The sequence below is a fragment of the Meriones unguiculatus genome, chromosome 10 (assembly GCF_030254825.1).
Source record: "Meriones unguiculatus strain TT.TT164.6M chromosome 10, Bangor_MerUng_6.1, whole genome shotgun sequence".
Classification (NCBI taxonomy): Eukaryota; Metazoa; Chordata; class Mammalia; order Rodentia; family Muridae; genus Meriones; species Meriones unguiculatus.
Genome location: NC_083358.1, coordinates 52195813 through 52211914, shown reverse-complemented (window position 1 = coordinate 52211914; position 16102 = coordinate 52195813). Strand labels below are relative to the sequence as shown.

General features: G+C 40.4%; 1 protein-coding gene across 6 annotated transcripts in view; it reads left to right on the top strand.

The window, feature by feature from the left end:
- Window positions 1–16102, top strand: part of Slc44a5 (solute carrier family 44 member 5) — a 264702-nt gene that overhangs the window by 160257 nt on the left and 88343 nt on the right. For all 6 annotated transcript variants that reach the window (XM_060392462.1, XM_060392460.1, XM_060392459.1 and 3 more), the window contains one exon: window positions 12532–12580. In XM_060392462.1, coding sequence (XP_060248445.1) covers window positions 12532–12580 — 49 coding nt within the window. The remainder of the gene's footprint in view (window positions 1–12531; window positions 12581–16102) is intronic.

Here is a 16102-nt window from a genome sequence, read left to right as displayed (position 1 = left end):
TGTTTCATTCTCTGTCTATTAAGTTTGTTAACAATGAGCCAGATAAAGTTTCAAGTATAAGTAAAGAAGTCTATAGAATAAGCTATCTTTAACAAAAGCTTTCTGAGCAATTGTCTAGGCCCATGTGTTTCTCCTCTCTGAGGAAATCTGTGTGTTAGTGACACTGAGTAAGCACAGAACCGGAGGTAGGTTAGTGCAAATTTCACACTGAAATTCAAAGGCACATTATCTTCCAAAGCTCCTTACATTCTAGAACAGGTTCCCTGACAGTGATGTGTGTGACACATGCATGTGTGTCACACATTTTGTCTCATGATATTTGAGAGCAAAGTTACAATCAGATGTGAAGGTAAAACTATCTGATCTGGAGGAGTTTTCAGCTGAAATTATCTTCCACCATAACGATATTTCCTGCTTGTCATGTCCTTGACACATGGAATTTTTCCACCTAATCTGCACTTCTTCCTTCCATGGACCCAGCCTTCATCAGTCTTCTGCTCTCGCTTGTGTCACCTCTTTGTGATGACCTTCCTGGTTTTATAGCTAAGTGGGGACCACACTTCTCTGACATGTCCCCAGATTCTCCCGCCACCCAGTCATTTCCTGTTAACTGCGCAATGCATAGTCCTGCTTCTGACTTGCATTTTTTCACAAGAGTATCTTGTGAAAATAATCATGTGTTTGTGCTGTTGGTAAGTTTTAGATGTTGATGGGAACTTTATGGAGAGAGTTTGGTCAGTATCCATCTGTATTTTAAGGGCTCTCCATCAATGAAGAGTGTTGAAATGACCTAAGTTTCCAAGTTCAAGATTGCTTGGAGCTAAATACATAGAAACTCTTTAGGACACTTTAGAGGCTGAAAAACTTCCAGACAGTAAGACCAAGAAAAGAATCATAAGAATGATCATTTCTATAAATTCTCACAGCCAAGAGAGCAGAAAACAGGCTAGATAGTATAGGGGTGAAATTAAAAGTACAAACATGTGGAACAAGAGGGAAATCATTTTTATTAAAGACCAATTGTATGGGTGTAGTTTATAGTTGGATCTTATCTGCTGTGACATTTACCTTTCATGAACCTTTTTTCTCTATTTATATTTCTTTTAATTGTCGGCAAGTTTGAGTTTATATATGCCTCTGTCTACTTATAATGCTGTTACATGATGCCAAAGATTGGTTGAGTGAAATGGTAGACTTATATGCCTCCTGAGATAGGCAAGTTCAAGTTCCAGATGCTGGGGAATTAAGATTTTTACTGAGCGCCTTGCTCCTGGCTTGAAGATCGCTGCTGTCTTTCTGTGCTTTCATGTGGCAAAGATACTGCATTTTCTTCCTATGAGGTCATTATTGCTAGCCAGGGAAACCCCTTTTCATGACCTCATCTCCACAAACAACCTCCTTAGTGGATCACTTCCAAACCCAATTCAGGATCTTTCTTGCTCCCAGACTGTCTTTAAATCATCGTTGATCCAGAATTTTATTTATGATGAAAGGATGTGTGATGATCCAATAATCCATGCTCTTCTACAGAAAAAACCTTGCTGCTTTGTCACAATGGTCAAAAAAGTCACTTTTTTCAAAACTCCATTTTCAGTGCCCCCAGGTGCTCATCTTCAGTCCTGCTTATAAAAATCAAACTGTTTAGAAGGAGCCTGTGCGCTTTGTGTCTACTTCCTCTTTCCATCCCCATGGAGGAAAGGTTGCTGCCTTTAGGAAAGAATGCTTTGACTTTTACTTATTAATTGCGCAGCGTTTCAGGTTTTTATTTGTCGGCGTTCCATGTCTACAGCACATTGTTGTATCTTTTATCTTACTCCCAACCATACAAAGCCCATCTTCCCAACTAGCCCCTTCTGACTTCCATGGTCTGTTGTTTTGTGCAGGTTGTGTCACATAGCCACAGATGCTATGTGTTTCTGACAGCACTGGCTATGTCATGTCTAGGGCACAGCGCTTTATGGGATGCCTCTCCAGTCTTCAGTTTCTACAGTCTTTCTCCCTCTTTCTCTATGAGATTCTTTGAGTTTTGAAATGGTAATGTAGATGTCCTCTTTAGGATTAGAACTCAGCACTCATTCATTCTTAGCATTTTCATCAGTTCTGAGTCTCTGTATTAACAATCACCCCCAAAAGAAGTTATATGGTAATATATACATGCAAAAGAGACATATAACAGTGACAGTCTAAAGTTATATTTATATATTTGGCTATATGTCCAGCTAGCTTAGTATTAACAATAAATTTTCCCTAGAGCCTGTGATATCCCCAGCCATAGACTTTTGCCCAGCTTTATAGTACCAGACACGAATTTCTTCCTGTTCACAACCCTCAAGTCCAATCAAAAGGTGGTTAATTACCCTACCCCCCACCCCTGTTATGCTAGATTGCACAGTGGGAGCTTGATTGGCAGGCTGGTATTGCAGTATGGAGGATCCGCAGTTGGATGAAACTACTCATGTGTCTTCCCTCCCATCAGCCTCACAGCACCTTCAGTCACTATGAGGGTTTGAGGTTTCCAACTTTGTTTAGCTTGATTTATCTGACTGCTGTAGCTGCAGCACACAGAGCTGTAGCTTCAGCAAACTCTTACCATCTAGTTCTGGCTGCTATTACTTTTAAGGTCATAACTGACTTGTTTATGCTTTGTAGAGGAACTTATTTTAAACGTTAATGTGGAGTATTTGAAAACCACCTTTGTGATTAGAAAAATCTGTCTTTAACCAGGGTATTTGACATTCTTAGTATACTACGATGGAACATAGCATCCCATGTGTTTAGGTAGTACTCAAATGAGGAGACATATGGCCATCATAAGGTTAGGCATCTCTGTACGCAGTTGAAGTGAGGGCTGGAAGAGTCTTATGTTTTCACTCATACCTCCTGTGTGGTATGGGGTCATGGTTAAGCCTGTGGTAGGTTCCTAGAATTTGCATCGTTTTCTGCATGGGGTACTGTCATTAGATGTCAAAGCATCATGGCTCCACGCCATTCCAAATCTCACCCCTAGGAAATGCATGCTTCTGGAATGCTTCTGTACTTGCCTTCTGCCTTCCTCACTGCTATGATCTTTCCCAGCGTCCTCCATTCAGTGTCAAACAGGCCAGCAATGTCTTTGTTGGTATATCTGCATAATCCCATGGGGGATTGTCCCTTGTCTCTGTAGGCTTTTGTAGGCTGCTGTCCTCATAGCCTCCTCGCTCATCCTCACAGTCAGTACCTAGCAGTGACTTTTCAGATGCCACACTGGTTTAACCTTGCTCCCATTGTCCCTTTGACCTTTGTCTTCACTTCGCCATCTGAGGACCCTGAGAGTCACACTGGCTTTATAAAGATGCTCCAGAACAATCTTCCTGAACCTTGTTGAATTACATCAGCCACCCGCCTTCCCCTCAACAAGGAATGTCTTCACAGTGCCTGAGGTTGAAAACTGACCCTCTGGAGACGGAAAGAGTCTTTGCCATATTCTGCCTTTAGGTGCAGTGTGTTAAGTAAATGATGGATAGGTTTTTCGGAGCTGTATGGAAGCAACCTGTTTGGAGTGGGGATAAGTACAAGCTCTTAGTGTGGACACCCCCAAAAGTGGGCTCCACACCTTAGCACAGTGGCTATAGAAGTCAATTCTTTCTGGTCTTTGAAGAGGAGTGAGGTTCTGTATGTGTGTGTGGGGAACCTAACCAACATTGTTTCCAGGATTTCACTCAGGTTTCCCTTGGCTTTGAGCTCCTCAGGATCTCTGTCAAATGAGTTCACGTAAGACGCTATCGTGTCACAGCCATGACACTTATAAGAGTGAGAATAGGCAGTGGCTGAGGAGACCGTTGCACAGAAAACTCTCATGGATCAAGAGTTAACAGCAGCAGAGGGATGGTTGTACCAGTTTATATGTTTAGTGAGGCTTTATACAGTTCTTAATATACAACTTCCTGACTTTCGTGTCTTAGTGATTGACAGGCCCATTTGGATAGTCTCACAAGGAACAATGATGTGTTTGTTCCTTATCAGAAAACCTCCAGAGAGAGATGGTGATCAGACAGTCTTTTAGGTAGTTCAGAATGGCATGTCTCCTCCCAGAAGGAGGTTGTTCATGGTTGTTAATTAGAATCCTACAATTTTATTGCTTGCTTTTCCTGTTTACTGGTGGAGGTATGCTAACAACAAATACCAAACTTGCCCCAAGGAACTGAACACCCCTAAGCAGCAGGAAGTCGTCTAATGATATCGAGGCTCCCTCCCACCTTTAATATTTTTTTTCTCCTACCCAGTGTTGGGGGTTGAATATGGGTGGTATAGGGAGGTAGGAAAAAAGAACCTAATAAAGTAGTCAAAAGTCTGGTTACAGATTTGAATTTCCCTGATGACTAAGGATGTTGAACATTTCTTTGAGTTAACCATTTTAACCATTTGAGATTCTTTAACCATTTGAAGAAAATTTAAAGAAAGTTAAAGAAAGAACATTCTTTAACCATTTGAGATTCCTCTGTTGAGAGTTCACTGTTTAGATCTGTACCCCCATTTTAATTGGACTATTTAGTTTGCTGATGTCTAGTCCCTTGAGGCGCTTTTGTTTTTTTTATTGTTTTGTTTTGTTTTGGATTTTAGCCTTCTATCAGATATGGGGTTGGTGAAGACCTATTCCTATTTTGTAGGCTGCTGTTTTGTCCTGTTGGTGGTGTCTTTGTCGTATGGTGGAACATATTTCAGATATATGCTTAGGAGTGGGATAGCTGGTCTTGAGGAAGCGCTATTCCTAATTTTGTGAGAAAGCACCAGATTGATTTCCAGAGTGCTTGTACAAGTTTGCACTTTCACCAGCAATGGAGGAGTGTTCCCCTTTCTCCACATCCTCAACAGCATGTGCTGTCACTTGAATTTTTCATCTTAGCCAGTCTGATAGGTGTAGGGTGAAATCTCCCTGATGGCCAAGGACATTGAGCATTTCCTTAGGGTCCTAGAACTGTAAAACTGTTTTCCTGATCTTGATTTAGCTTTGGTAAGTGGTATTTATCAAGAAAAATAATCCATTTCCTTTAGGTTTTCCAATTTTGTGAAATATAGGCTTTTGAAGTAAGACCTGATGATTCTTTGGATTTTTTCAGTGTCTGTTTTTATGTCCACCTTTTCATTTCTGATTTAGTTAATTTGGATACTCTCTCTCTACCTTTTATTTAATTTGGCTAGGGATTTGTCTATCTTGTTGATTTTCTCAAAGAACCAACTCTTTGTTTCATTGATTCTTTCCATTATTCTCTATTTCTGTTATTGATTTAAGCCCTGAGTTTGATTATTTTCTGCTGTTTCTTCTTCTTTTTTTTTTTTGTCTAGAGATTTAGGTGTGTTTTTAAGTTGATCATATTGTAACTCTCCAATTTCCTTATGAAGGCACTTGGTGCTATTCACTTTCCTCTTGGCACAGCTTCCATTGTGTCCTATAAATTTGTGTATGTTGTGCTTTCATTTTCATTGAATTCTAGAAAGTCTTTAATTTCTTTATTTCTTCTCTGACCCAGTGGTCATTGAGTAGAGTTGTTCAATTTCCATGAGTTTGTAGATATCTGTTGTTTCTGTTATTGTTGAAACCCAGCTTTAATTTGTGGTGGTCTGTTAAGATACAGGTTTTTTTTCCTGTTTGTTTGTTTTTGTTTTTGTTTTATCAGTTGTGACTTATTTTGTGACTGAGTATAAGGTCAATTTTGGAGAAGGTCCCATGAGGTGCTGAGAAGAAGGCATATTCTTTCGTGTTTGTGTGAAATATTATGTAGATATCTGTTAGGTACATTTGATTCATGTCTGTTAGTTCAAATTGTTTTTCTGTTTAGTTTCTACCCAGATGGCTTGTCTATTGGTGAGAGTGGGATGCTAAAGTCTCCCACTATTAGTGTGAAGCAATCAATGTGTGATTTAAGCTTGAGTAATGTTTCTTTTACAACTGTGGGTGCCCTTGCATTTGGGGCATAGAAGTTCAGAACTGAAATGTCATCTTGGTGGATTTTTTCTTTGATGAGTGTGAAGTGTCCTTCCCCACTTCTTTTGATTAATTTTGTTTGAAAGTCTACTTCATTAGATATTAGATTGGCTACTCCAGCTTGTTGGAGTCCATTTGCTTGGCAATCCCTTTCCAACTCTTAATTCTTAGGTAATTTTTATCTTTGATGCTAAGGTGTTTTTCTTGTTTTCAGCAGAGTGATGGGCCCTGTTTTCTCATCCATTCTGTTAGTCTGTGTCTTTTTATTGGGAAATTGAGTTCAATGATATTGAAAGTTATTAATGGCCAATGATTATTAATTTCTATTTTTTAAAAAGAATGATTTATTTTTTATTACATAATTTAAATATGATGGCAGGAATTAATAGAAATGTTTAGTATGATGACTACATATCAAATTAATCATTTAGTGAAACACTCTTTTGATTAATAAAGTTTTAGGAACCAAAAGGAAGAAGTACAAAACTTAAACAAAGCTTCAAACATTATTTTAAAACTAACAAAACAAAATAGTTGGTGGTGGTCGTGCATGTGTGTGTATGTGTTTGTGTATGTGTGTCTATGTGTGTATATGTGTGTGTGTGCTTCCCTTCTTTTGGTTTTGCTGGTGTGGAATTATTTATTTCCTGTGATTTCTTGGGTGTACTTAAACTCCTTGGGTTGGAAATTTTCTTATAGTGTCTTTTGTAGGGCTGGATTTGTGCATAGATACTGTTTAAATGGGGCTTTGTCATGGAATATCTTGGTTTTTTTTTACCCTCTATGGTGATTGAATGTTTTGCTGAGTATAGTAGACTGGGCTGGCATCTGTGGTCTTTTAGAGACTGCAAGATATCTGCCCAGACCCTTCTGGCCTTTAGAATCTTTGTTGAGAATTTGGGTATAATTTTGATAGGTCTGCCTTTATATGTTACTTGGCTTTTTTTCCTTGCAGCTTTTAATATTTTCTTGGTTTTGTACATTTAGTGTTTTGATTATTCTGTGGTGGGAGGATTTTCTTCTGGTCCAGTCTGTTTGGTGTTCTGTAGGCTTCTTGTATGTTTATAGGCTTCTCTTTCATTAAGTTGGGGAAATTTTCTTCTATGATTTTGTTAAAAGTATTTTCTGGACTTTTGACCTGTGAATCTTCTCTTATTTCTGTTCCCATTATTCTTAGGTTTGGTCTTTTCATAATGTTCCAGATTTCCTGTATGTTTTCTGGAAAGAATTTATTAGATTTAACATTTTCTTTGACTGATGCATTGATTTCTTCTATCATATCATCTCTGCCTAGGATTCTCTCTCCCATCTTTTGTATTCTGTTGGTGAATCTTGAGACTAAAGTTCCTGTTCTCTTACCTAGGTTTTTCATTTTCAGGATCTCAGTTCATGTTTTCTTTATTGTTTCTATTTCTATTTTCCGGTCTTGAACAGTTTTATTCACTTCTTTCACCTGTTTGATTGCATTTTCCTGTATTTCTTTTGAGGGTTTATTAATTTTCTCTTTTCAAAGGCCTCTATCATCTTCATGATATTGGATTTAAATTATTTTTCTTCAGATGGGTTAGGATATCCAGGTATTGGTGTAGTAGGGTAGTTGGGCTCTGATGGTGTCTTATTGCCCTCCCTGTTGCTGATTGTGGTTTGTTGTTGTTTGTTTGTTTGTTTTTGGCCTCTAGACATCTGGGTTTTGTGGTTTTCATAGGTTTAGATGCTGATTTATGAGTTTATCTTTGTTGTAATGGTCCTTGGGGTATTTTCCCCCTTGGCTTCTATTTCCTCTCAGTCGTCTGAGCTAAGTGGCCTGGGGTTCCGATGACGAGACCAACAAGTCTTCAGGTTCAGTAGGGTGTCTCCATTGGGGTGTTTGTGGCCTGTGTGACTTCTGGGGTTTGGAGTACTGGGGTTGCCTCTGAGGTCCACAGTGCCAGCATGATCTGTGGTCCCTGGGGCCTACATGGCCTCCAGGAGACCAGGCAGGGCTGTGAGGCAGAAAACGGAGCACAGGGTATGGAGTGCCCTTCACCACTGTTGGGCGTGCTCTCAGGAGAGGTGGCAGGCAAGGGCTGGGGGTGGCTCTTACTTGATATTCCTGGTCTTGCTATATGCCTCCTGGAAAATAGGCAGAGTTGTGGGGCAGGAAACGGAACACAGGGCATGGAATGCAGTTTCAGCCTCTAGATTTTTAATTTTGTTCATGTTGTTATTTTCACTGACAAATATATTTCCATTAAAAAAAAGTCTGGATATGCCTGGCTAATGGGTCTTGCAATCTTTTTGCAGTGGAATGTTGTGAAATGTGCACACAGCATTGAATTAGTGGACTTGCTTCCTTTTCCTTAATCTTCGTGAATTATTCCTGCTGAAGAAGTTGCTTTGTATGAGGGGAGCACACTCACTCTTTTACTACAGTAACACCTGTTTTGCTCCGTAATAAAAGTGATTCTATTGTCATAATAATTAAATGATCAAAAATCAAGAGCTTATAAATATAATCTGATTTTAGTTTTTTATTTCATTTCAAGTGGGAAATATGAATAGTATTCACCCAATTAAGCCATATGAAGGTGGAGCTCTGAGTATCTTCATCTAGCCTCCATGTCTGTTAATTCTGGAGATGTGATTAGGGAAATAAAAACAATCTCATCACAATACAAATTCTGCTACTGCAGAGGAAAGGATGAAGTCATTATGTGCCAATTTTCAGGGCTATATGAGATCAGCTAAATCTTACCCTTTGACAGAAATAGTAGAGTATTCTGAGCCCAAATATAAGGCAACCAAGACTCATTATCAGAAGGCAACAGCTTCTCAGCTATACTTTATAATGACCTTTTAGCCTGCTTCTTACGTAGTGATGTACTTACCACAAAAAGCAGAAGGGCACCCACATACTTTAAAACCAGGTTCAACTATCTTTAATGTAAGACGCAGAGAACTGCAGGAGCAATATAAGCTATATATATAACAGCTTTCAGTCTGTTTTTTTTTCCTCTATCCACTTAAAAGATTCTTGTGGTTTACAGCTAGCTGGTCTAAATTCACATCCTCTTTTACCTGTTGATATCTGAGTGAGCTAGAGTATATCAGCATGCCCTTCTGTGCCTCAGTATTCTGCTTTTAAAATATCATGATGACAAATGGATAGAAACTTCAAGAACTATTGGGAGCATTAAGTAGAGAAGGGCTGTTGGTAATACAGCTCAAGAGAATGCAATTCACATCATGTTCTATCTGGAACATTGTGAGATAGGAGATTGGTGTGTTAAGAGCATAGAGGTCTAGATAAAAATGGACACTTAATTTTTTCAATGAGAATTTAAGGTCAGTTCTCTTGAAATTCTTTGACTTTCTTGAATTGTGCTTTTCCAACTTGAGCTATTTAAAAGAGAAAAGGACATCTGAAAATATCATTTAGTAGAATGTTGCTTGCCTAGGATTTCAGCATCACACACAAATATACAAGCATGAAAGGTGGAAACTCAGTAAAGCTCTGCCATATACCTGGTGAAACTCAACCTAGTTCTCAGATGGGCTGAGATGGTGGCATTCAAAGCTGGCCAGTTTTCCAACTCTGCTGTTCTATTTTCATTTCCTTCAGCTCTTTCTTTTCCTAGGGATAGATTTCTCTCTAATTTTTTTAAATAATGCATTTAAATATTCATTTATTTATTTATTGTCATATTTATTTCTATGTAGTGGTGGGGAGACACATACCATGTGCTTGTGGGCCCCAAGACAACTGTTTGGAGTTGACTTTCTCTTTCTATCATGTGAGTTCTGGAAATCAAACTCAGGTCATTAGGCCTGAAATTCTCTTTGTTGGGTTTTTGTGAGGTTTAGGTACCAAGGTGACTGTGGCTTCATAGAATGAGTTTGGTAGTGTTCCTTCTGTTTCTATTTTGTGGAATAGTTTGAAGAGAACTGGTGTTAGCTTTCTTTGAAGGTCTGGTAGAATTCTATGCTGAAACCATCTGGCCCTGGTTTTTTTGGATGGGAGACTTTTGATGACATCTTCTATTTCCTTAGGGGAAATATGACTATTTCTTTCATTTGTGATATAGGACTATTTAATTTATTTGCCTGGTCTTGATTCAGCTTTGGTAAGTGGAACTGATCCAGAAAATTGTCCATTTCATTTAGATTTTCAAACTTTGTGGTTTATAGGCTTTTGAAGTAAGACCTAATGATTTAAATTTCCTCAGTGTCTGCTGTTATGACCCCTTTTCATTTCTGATTTTGTTGATTTTGGTAGTGTTGCTCTGCCTTTTAGTTAGTTTGGCTAAGGGTTTGTCTATCTTGTTGATTTTCTCAAAGAACCAGCTCTTCGTTTCATTGATTCTTTGAATTATTTGTTTCTAATTTATTGATTTCAGCCCTGAGTTTGATTATTTCCAGCCATCTACTCCTCTTGGGTATGTCTGTTTCCTTTTTTTTCCCTATGGCATTCAGGTGAGCTGTTAAGTTACTTATATGAGATGTTTCAAATTTCTTCTTGAAGGCACTTAGTGCTATGAACTTTCCTCTTAGCACTGCTTTCATTGTGTCCCATAGGTTTGGGTATGTTGTATCTTCATTTTCATTGAATTCTAGGAAGTCTTTAATTTCCTTTTTTATTTCTTTCCTGACCCAGCTGTCATTGAGTAACAAGTTGTTCAGTTTCCCTGTGAGTGTAGGCTTTTTGTTATTTCTTTTGTTATTGAGGTCCAAATTTATTCTATGGTGAACAATTTTGTATCTGTTGAGGCTTGCTTTGTGACCAACTATAGGGTCTATTTTGGAGAAGGTTCCATGGGGTGCTGAGAAGAAGGTAAATTCTTTTTTGTTTGGGTGAAAGGTTCTGTCTCTTAGGTCTATTTGATTCATGACCTCTGTTAGAGTCATTGTTTCTTTGTTTAATTTCTGTTTTGTAGACCTGTCCTTTGTTGAGAGTGGGGTGTTGAATTCTCCCACTATTAATGTGTGGGGATCTATGTGTTGTTTAAGTTTTATTAATGTTTCTTTTACAAATGTAGGTACCCTTGTATTTGGGGCATAGATGTTCAGGATTGTGATGTCTTCTTGGTGGAAGTTTCCTTTGATGAGTATGAAGTGTCCTTCCCCATCTCTTTTTGATTAATTTTGGTTGAAAATCTATTTTATTAGATATTAGAATGGCTGCTCCTGCTTGCTTCTTTGGTCCATTTGCTTGGAAAATAGCCTTCCAGCCCTTTATTCTCAGGTAATGTCTATCTTTGTGACTTAAGTGTGTTTCTTGTAGGCAACAGATTGTTGGGTCTTGTTTATGCATCCATTCTGTTAGTCTGTGTCTTTTTGGGGGAGTGTTGAGTCCATTGGTGTTGAGAGAGATTAATGACCAATGGCTGTTAGATCTTTTGATTTTGCTGTTGGTTGTGGTAGTGTGTTTGTGTGCTTGGCTACTTTTAGTTTCAATGTAGTGAAGTTATTTATTTCTTGTGTTTACCTGACTGTAGTTAGCTTACCTGGGTTGTATTTTTCCTTCAGTACCACGTGATTTAGTATTTCATTAATTGTTTTGCATGGAGTACTCCTAGTTTACGCGTGGGCAGAAGGCCTCAGTATGTAGACACTACTGTCTAAGGTGGAGACTGACCATGCCTTACACACCTTCTATGCCACTTTAGGCACTTCCATGTGTCACGGATGCTTCATACATATTTACAGGCTGGTTGGCTCCTGGACTTCCATTGCAAATCTATGCTTTTCTGTTTTGCCCTGAGTGTACCTACACCAGCCTCCAGGTGCTGTAGAGTGGTTTCCTACTTTGTGAAAGAAGGATCAACTTACTGACACCCCGAAGGCTTTTCTCCGAAGACTTTTAAGATCCTGTCTCTGATTCAGGACCAATTTTGAGATAGACCCAAATATCTAGAGGAAGAATTTGGAGCACTCACAGAGAGGAGCCCTGGGGTAAGGGGTTACAATTATAGGCCTGTGGCCAGAGATGACTTTACAGAACTTGGCACGATAACGTGTTGCAGGAAACGGCCATTTGTTAGGGCAAAGACAGGAGTGTTGTAGCTCCACCGTGGCACAGCAGTGTCTGCCAGTAGATCTTCAAAGCAACCTCCAACTCACAGCCAGCAGGGCGGAGGCCAGCAAGGACTTGTAATTGGACTTCTTAAGTGAAAGCTGAAGGACCAGTTACTAAGAGGAAGGAAAAGCTGAATAATAACATCTCTAATTAGGATGTGCACTCCCAGGCCCTCAGCCACACGGGGAAGTGGCGGATATCAGAATGGCCGAGCAGCTTTGCAGCACTGCCCCAGGCTGCTCTCCCAGACATCCTCAGGCGTGGTGCTCTCTGCAGGATGATATTTTTATAGCATCCCATATGGCCCTGGTGGTCTTGCCTCTGGTTGGAGAGAGGACAGGATCTTGACAAGTGTGATCAGGGCACACCTGTTCTTGTCCTGGACAAAATAAGGATTTATTATCGCATGAGCCAAGCCAAGAAGACGCCCTTTTTTTTTTTATAACCCTTTATATTTATTTATTTGCTACTTCTTCAACTTAAATGCTTAAAAAGATCTTTGTTTTAAATGCAGGTGATCCAAGGATGTACGATCCCGATTTCCAGGGTCCTGTTGCCAAAAGGTAAGCAACTCTTTTCTAGTGAATGCATTTTAAAAAAACAAACACAAAAGTTTATTTTGGGTACATCGTGTTGCAGCTCATGGGGCATTGTGTCTATTTCCAGGGACAAATACCTCACTTCTGCCTGAGTGTAACCGTATTCACCTGGGAAAAGCACAGAGAATAAACTCTCCTTGAATCATGAACAATGTTCATTCAGCAAATGATCTGCTTTTGCTACTAACTTGATAGTTCACCACAAAAAAAAAAAAAAAAAAAAAAAAAAAGCTGCGAGAAATGCTGTGTGCAGCTTATTCACCCCATCGTGATGCAGACTCATTCAGGTGGTTCGTTTCCATGCCTGTGAGCTCTGTGACTCACTGTGGCCCATGCGGAGTTGCTATGCCAACCTCTTCCATGCCAGGCATTTGTGCCACTCAGCTTCCAGAAGCAGGACGCTTCTCAGCGACCATCATGGGTGTTTAGGACAACAGAGTGCTACAGGGAAATAACCACATCCCTGCCTGTGCTCCCCTCCCCCAATGATGTGTGACATTCCAATTTCATTCAATAATTCAACCCTGTTATGATTCATCCTCCGTTCTCAGGCTTCCAGAGACAGATCTGTGGGTGGAACAGCTAAATAGGAGAGGATTATGCTGCTGGTAGTGGTTTTTGTTTTTTTTTGCCTGGCTTTGACTCTGATTTTTGGCACTCATATGTCATAATAAACCATGGTGTGAAATAATGATCAGCACTCTCATTTGCACTTGCCAGTCACAGGATGCATGCCAGCCTTTCCTGCGAGTTCCCCCAAATCCCCTAGCTTTAATCAGCTTATTCTAATGCTGTAAAATGTCAGGCCTTTTGCTCAGGTTCCCTGTTCACAGGTCTACTTTCTGAGGATGGGCCTGGAGCCTATGTCACCGTCTCTGTGGAAACGCGGCAGGTGCACCCTTTTGCCCAGGATGCAGACAGCCTAGCTCAGCGTGCTCTGTACCTCTTATAGGAACTAATTGGGGAGGACTGTTGAGGCCTGCTGTCCCTCAGGGACCAAGAAATATCATTGAGCTTCAACAGGAATAATAATTACAGTAAACCAACTGTCACATTTAGACGTGGGAATTGTGAATTTCAAGTGTGCCTCTCCTAGCCACGCAGAAGGCGGCCTGGTTGGTTTTATGGGAATGAACTGAGATCCCCTCACCTTCATGCCCCATTATGAAGCCATGTAAAGACATGTTGGTCAATAATAAACCATGTGTGCCAGTGGTGTCCCCTAAACTCTGCAGATGCATCATTGCATCATAACACACACACACAGACACACACACACAGACACACACACCAACAAACTCACACCCATGATAATTACTGTGAGGAAGTAATCTCAGTCTGAGACTCTGAGGATATTTTAGACACACAGAGGGGTTCAGAGGTGCAGCCTTTCTGTGGACAAACCTCCTCACTTCCACCTAAGGAAGGAAGGCAGTCCTGCACAGGCTGCTAGACAAGCAGGCTGCTGGACAGACTCAGTAGACGCTGAAGGCATTCGGGCTTTATCTAACCCTTACTGGGGAAGTATTTTGTGGCATTTAAAGAAGAAAATTAAGTGTTCTCATAGGATAAGCACTTGTTCAATATAGCGCAGGGGTGGGGGGAGGTTGGCTTCAAACAAGCCAGTGAGAAAGCAAGCAGAGAGCGCCCCTTCCCACCACTGTCTCTCCTCACAGACAGCTTAATGACAGCAGGCTATGTGGTACAAATCTTCCCAGCGTTTCACGAAGTCTCTGCCACTCCTTTCTATGTGTCTGCTGGGTTCTCCCCTCAGCCACAAGCACCTTTCCTGTCTGCTTGCCCTAGTCGCTCCTGCTTACTAAAAACAGAGTGGCTGGGGCCATTCCATAATATTGACAGAAAGGTAATTTGATTATTTATGTTCTTTTTTTTTCTGCTCCATTTGAAAAGTTGTTCTCCAGGACACATAAATTGCCTTCTGTATTCAGTAATTAGAAAAAGGTCAATTAGTGTTGGATTGATACTGCAAAAGCTAGGCAGGTACAGGTGTGGCAGAGTAATAGAAGGTGGAAACAGAGCAAACTAAGAAAGAGAAGCTCTTCTATAAAGTAATGCATGGGGACTGTTTCATTCAGAACCAAGAAGTTTGCTTTTTTTCTAGTAGACAATGAGAGCTGTGGAGGGCTTTGTTACTTTTTTGAACTGATATGTACAAAACCCATTAATACATTTAATTTCCAGCAACTGTGTGGGTATTTGAGGTAAGACTCCTTTTGTTCAGCTGGGTTTGGGGGTTCAAGTCTATAGCCCCAAGCTACTCAGAAGGCAAAGCATGAAGATCAAAAGTTCAAGGTCAACTCAGCAAGACCTAGTCTCAAAATACAAAGCGAAAACAGCTGGGACTAGACCTCAGCGGTAGAGGGTGTTCCTGGCGTGTGTGAGTCCCTGGGTTCAGTCATAGTAGCACCAAGAAAGAAAACATCAAACATCGCAAACAACCACAGCAGCAGTTTCTACTCAGGACTCTCGTTTCCTATCGTTTTAACAATTCAGTTGTAAATGGGTGCTTTGAATCATTTCATTAAGATCATTGAGTTGTTTTGTTTGTTTGTTTGTTTTTGGGTGGGTGCAACTTATATGTAGGGAGGAGATAAAACTGGAGCCCAGCATTGTCCATTGCCCAGGTGTTAGGCAAAAGAGAGGAGGACCCATGTGTAGCAGCATCTGGGCCGGAAGGGCCCACACACTGTGGAATAGTGTTAGTAAGTTAGTGAGATGGGCTCATTTGCCTGCTGTGATGGAAGGAGTGATAAGTTCACTGTCAAAAAAAGGGCCGAGCAGAGGGTGACGAGTTGTGAGGATTGGTGAAAGCAGGCTCATTCAGCAGAGAGAGTGACTAAATATTCCTTTGTACTCTCTCACCCGGAGTCCATGCCTCTGGGATTCAGCTCTTCTAGTTTAATTGAGGCTTATTTATTTTTCTTTTATGTGAGTAAGTGCCATGCCTGCGTGAATTTATGTGCAGCACCTATGTGCAATGCCCACAGAGGCCTGAAGTGGGTGCTGGATCTTATGGAACTGGAGTTACAGACAGTTGTAAGCCACATGTGGGAGCTGGGAACTAAGCTTTGATCTTCTGCAATACCAGCCAGTGCTCTTAACCACTGAGCATCCCTTCAGCCCTGTGACTCAGCTCTTAATGCCAGGACTCAGAAAGAAAGCCTAGCTCAGGCCTAGGAGACAGGCAGGCTGACCCTGGCTCAGGCCTAGGACAAAGGCAGACTGACCCTCACCAAGTTTTAAGGGAGTCTGGGTTCTGTTACTGAGAGCGCTACTCAGATTATCCTCATCATAACACCATCCTCTAATTTATGCAGCTCCAGGTTTTCTTCTTATTAAAATAATTGTTGTCCTTTTTGTCTCTGTAGAAGGGACTTAAATACCCAAAGGTAGAGTTAACTCCTGTGTAGAAAACACAAGAAAAAGCACACAGAGTCTCTGAAAAATGAACCACAAATGTAAAAT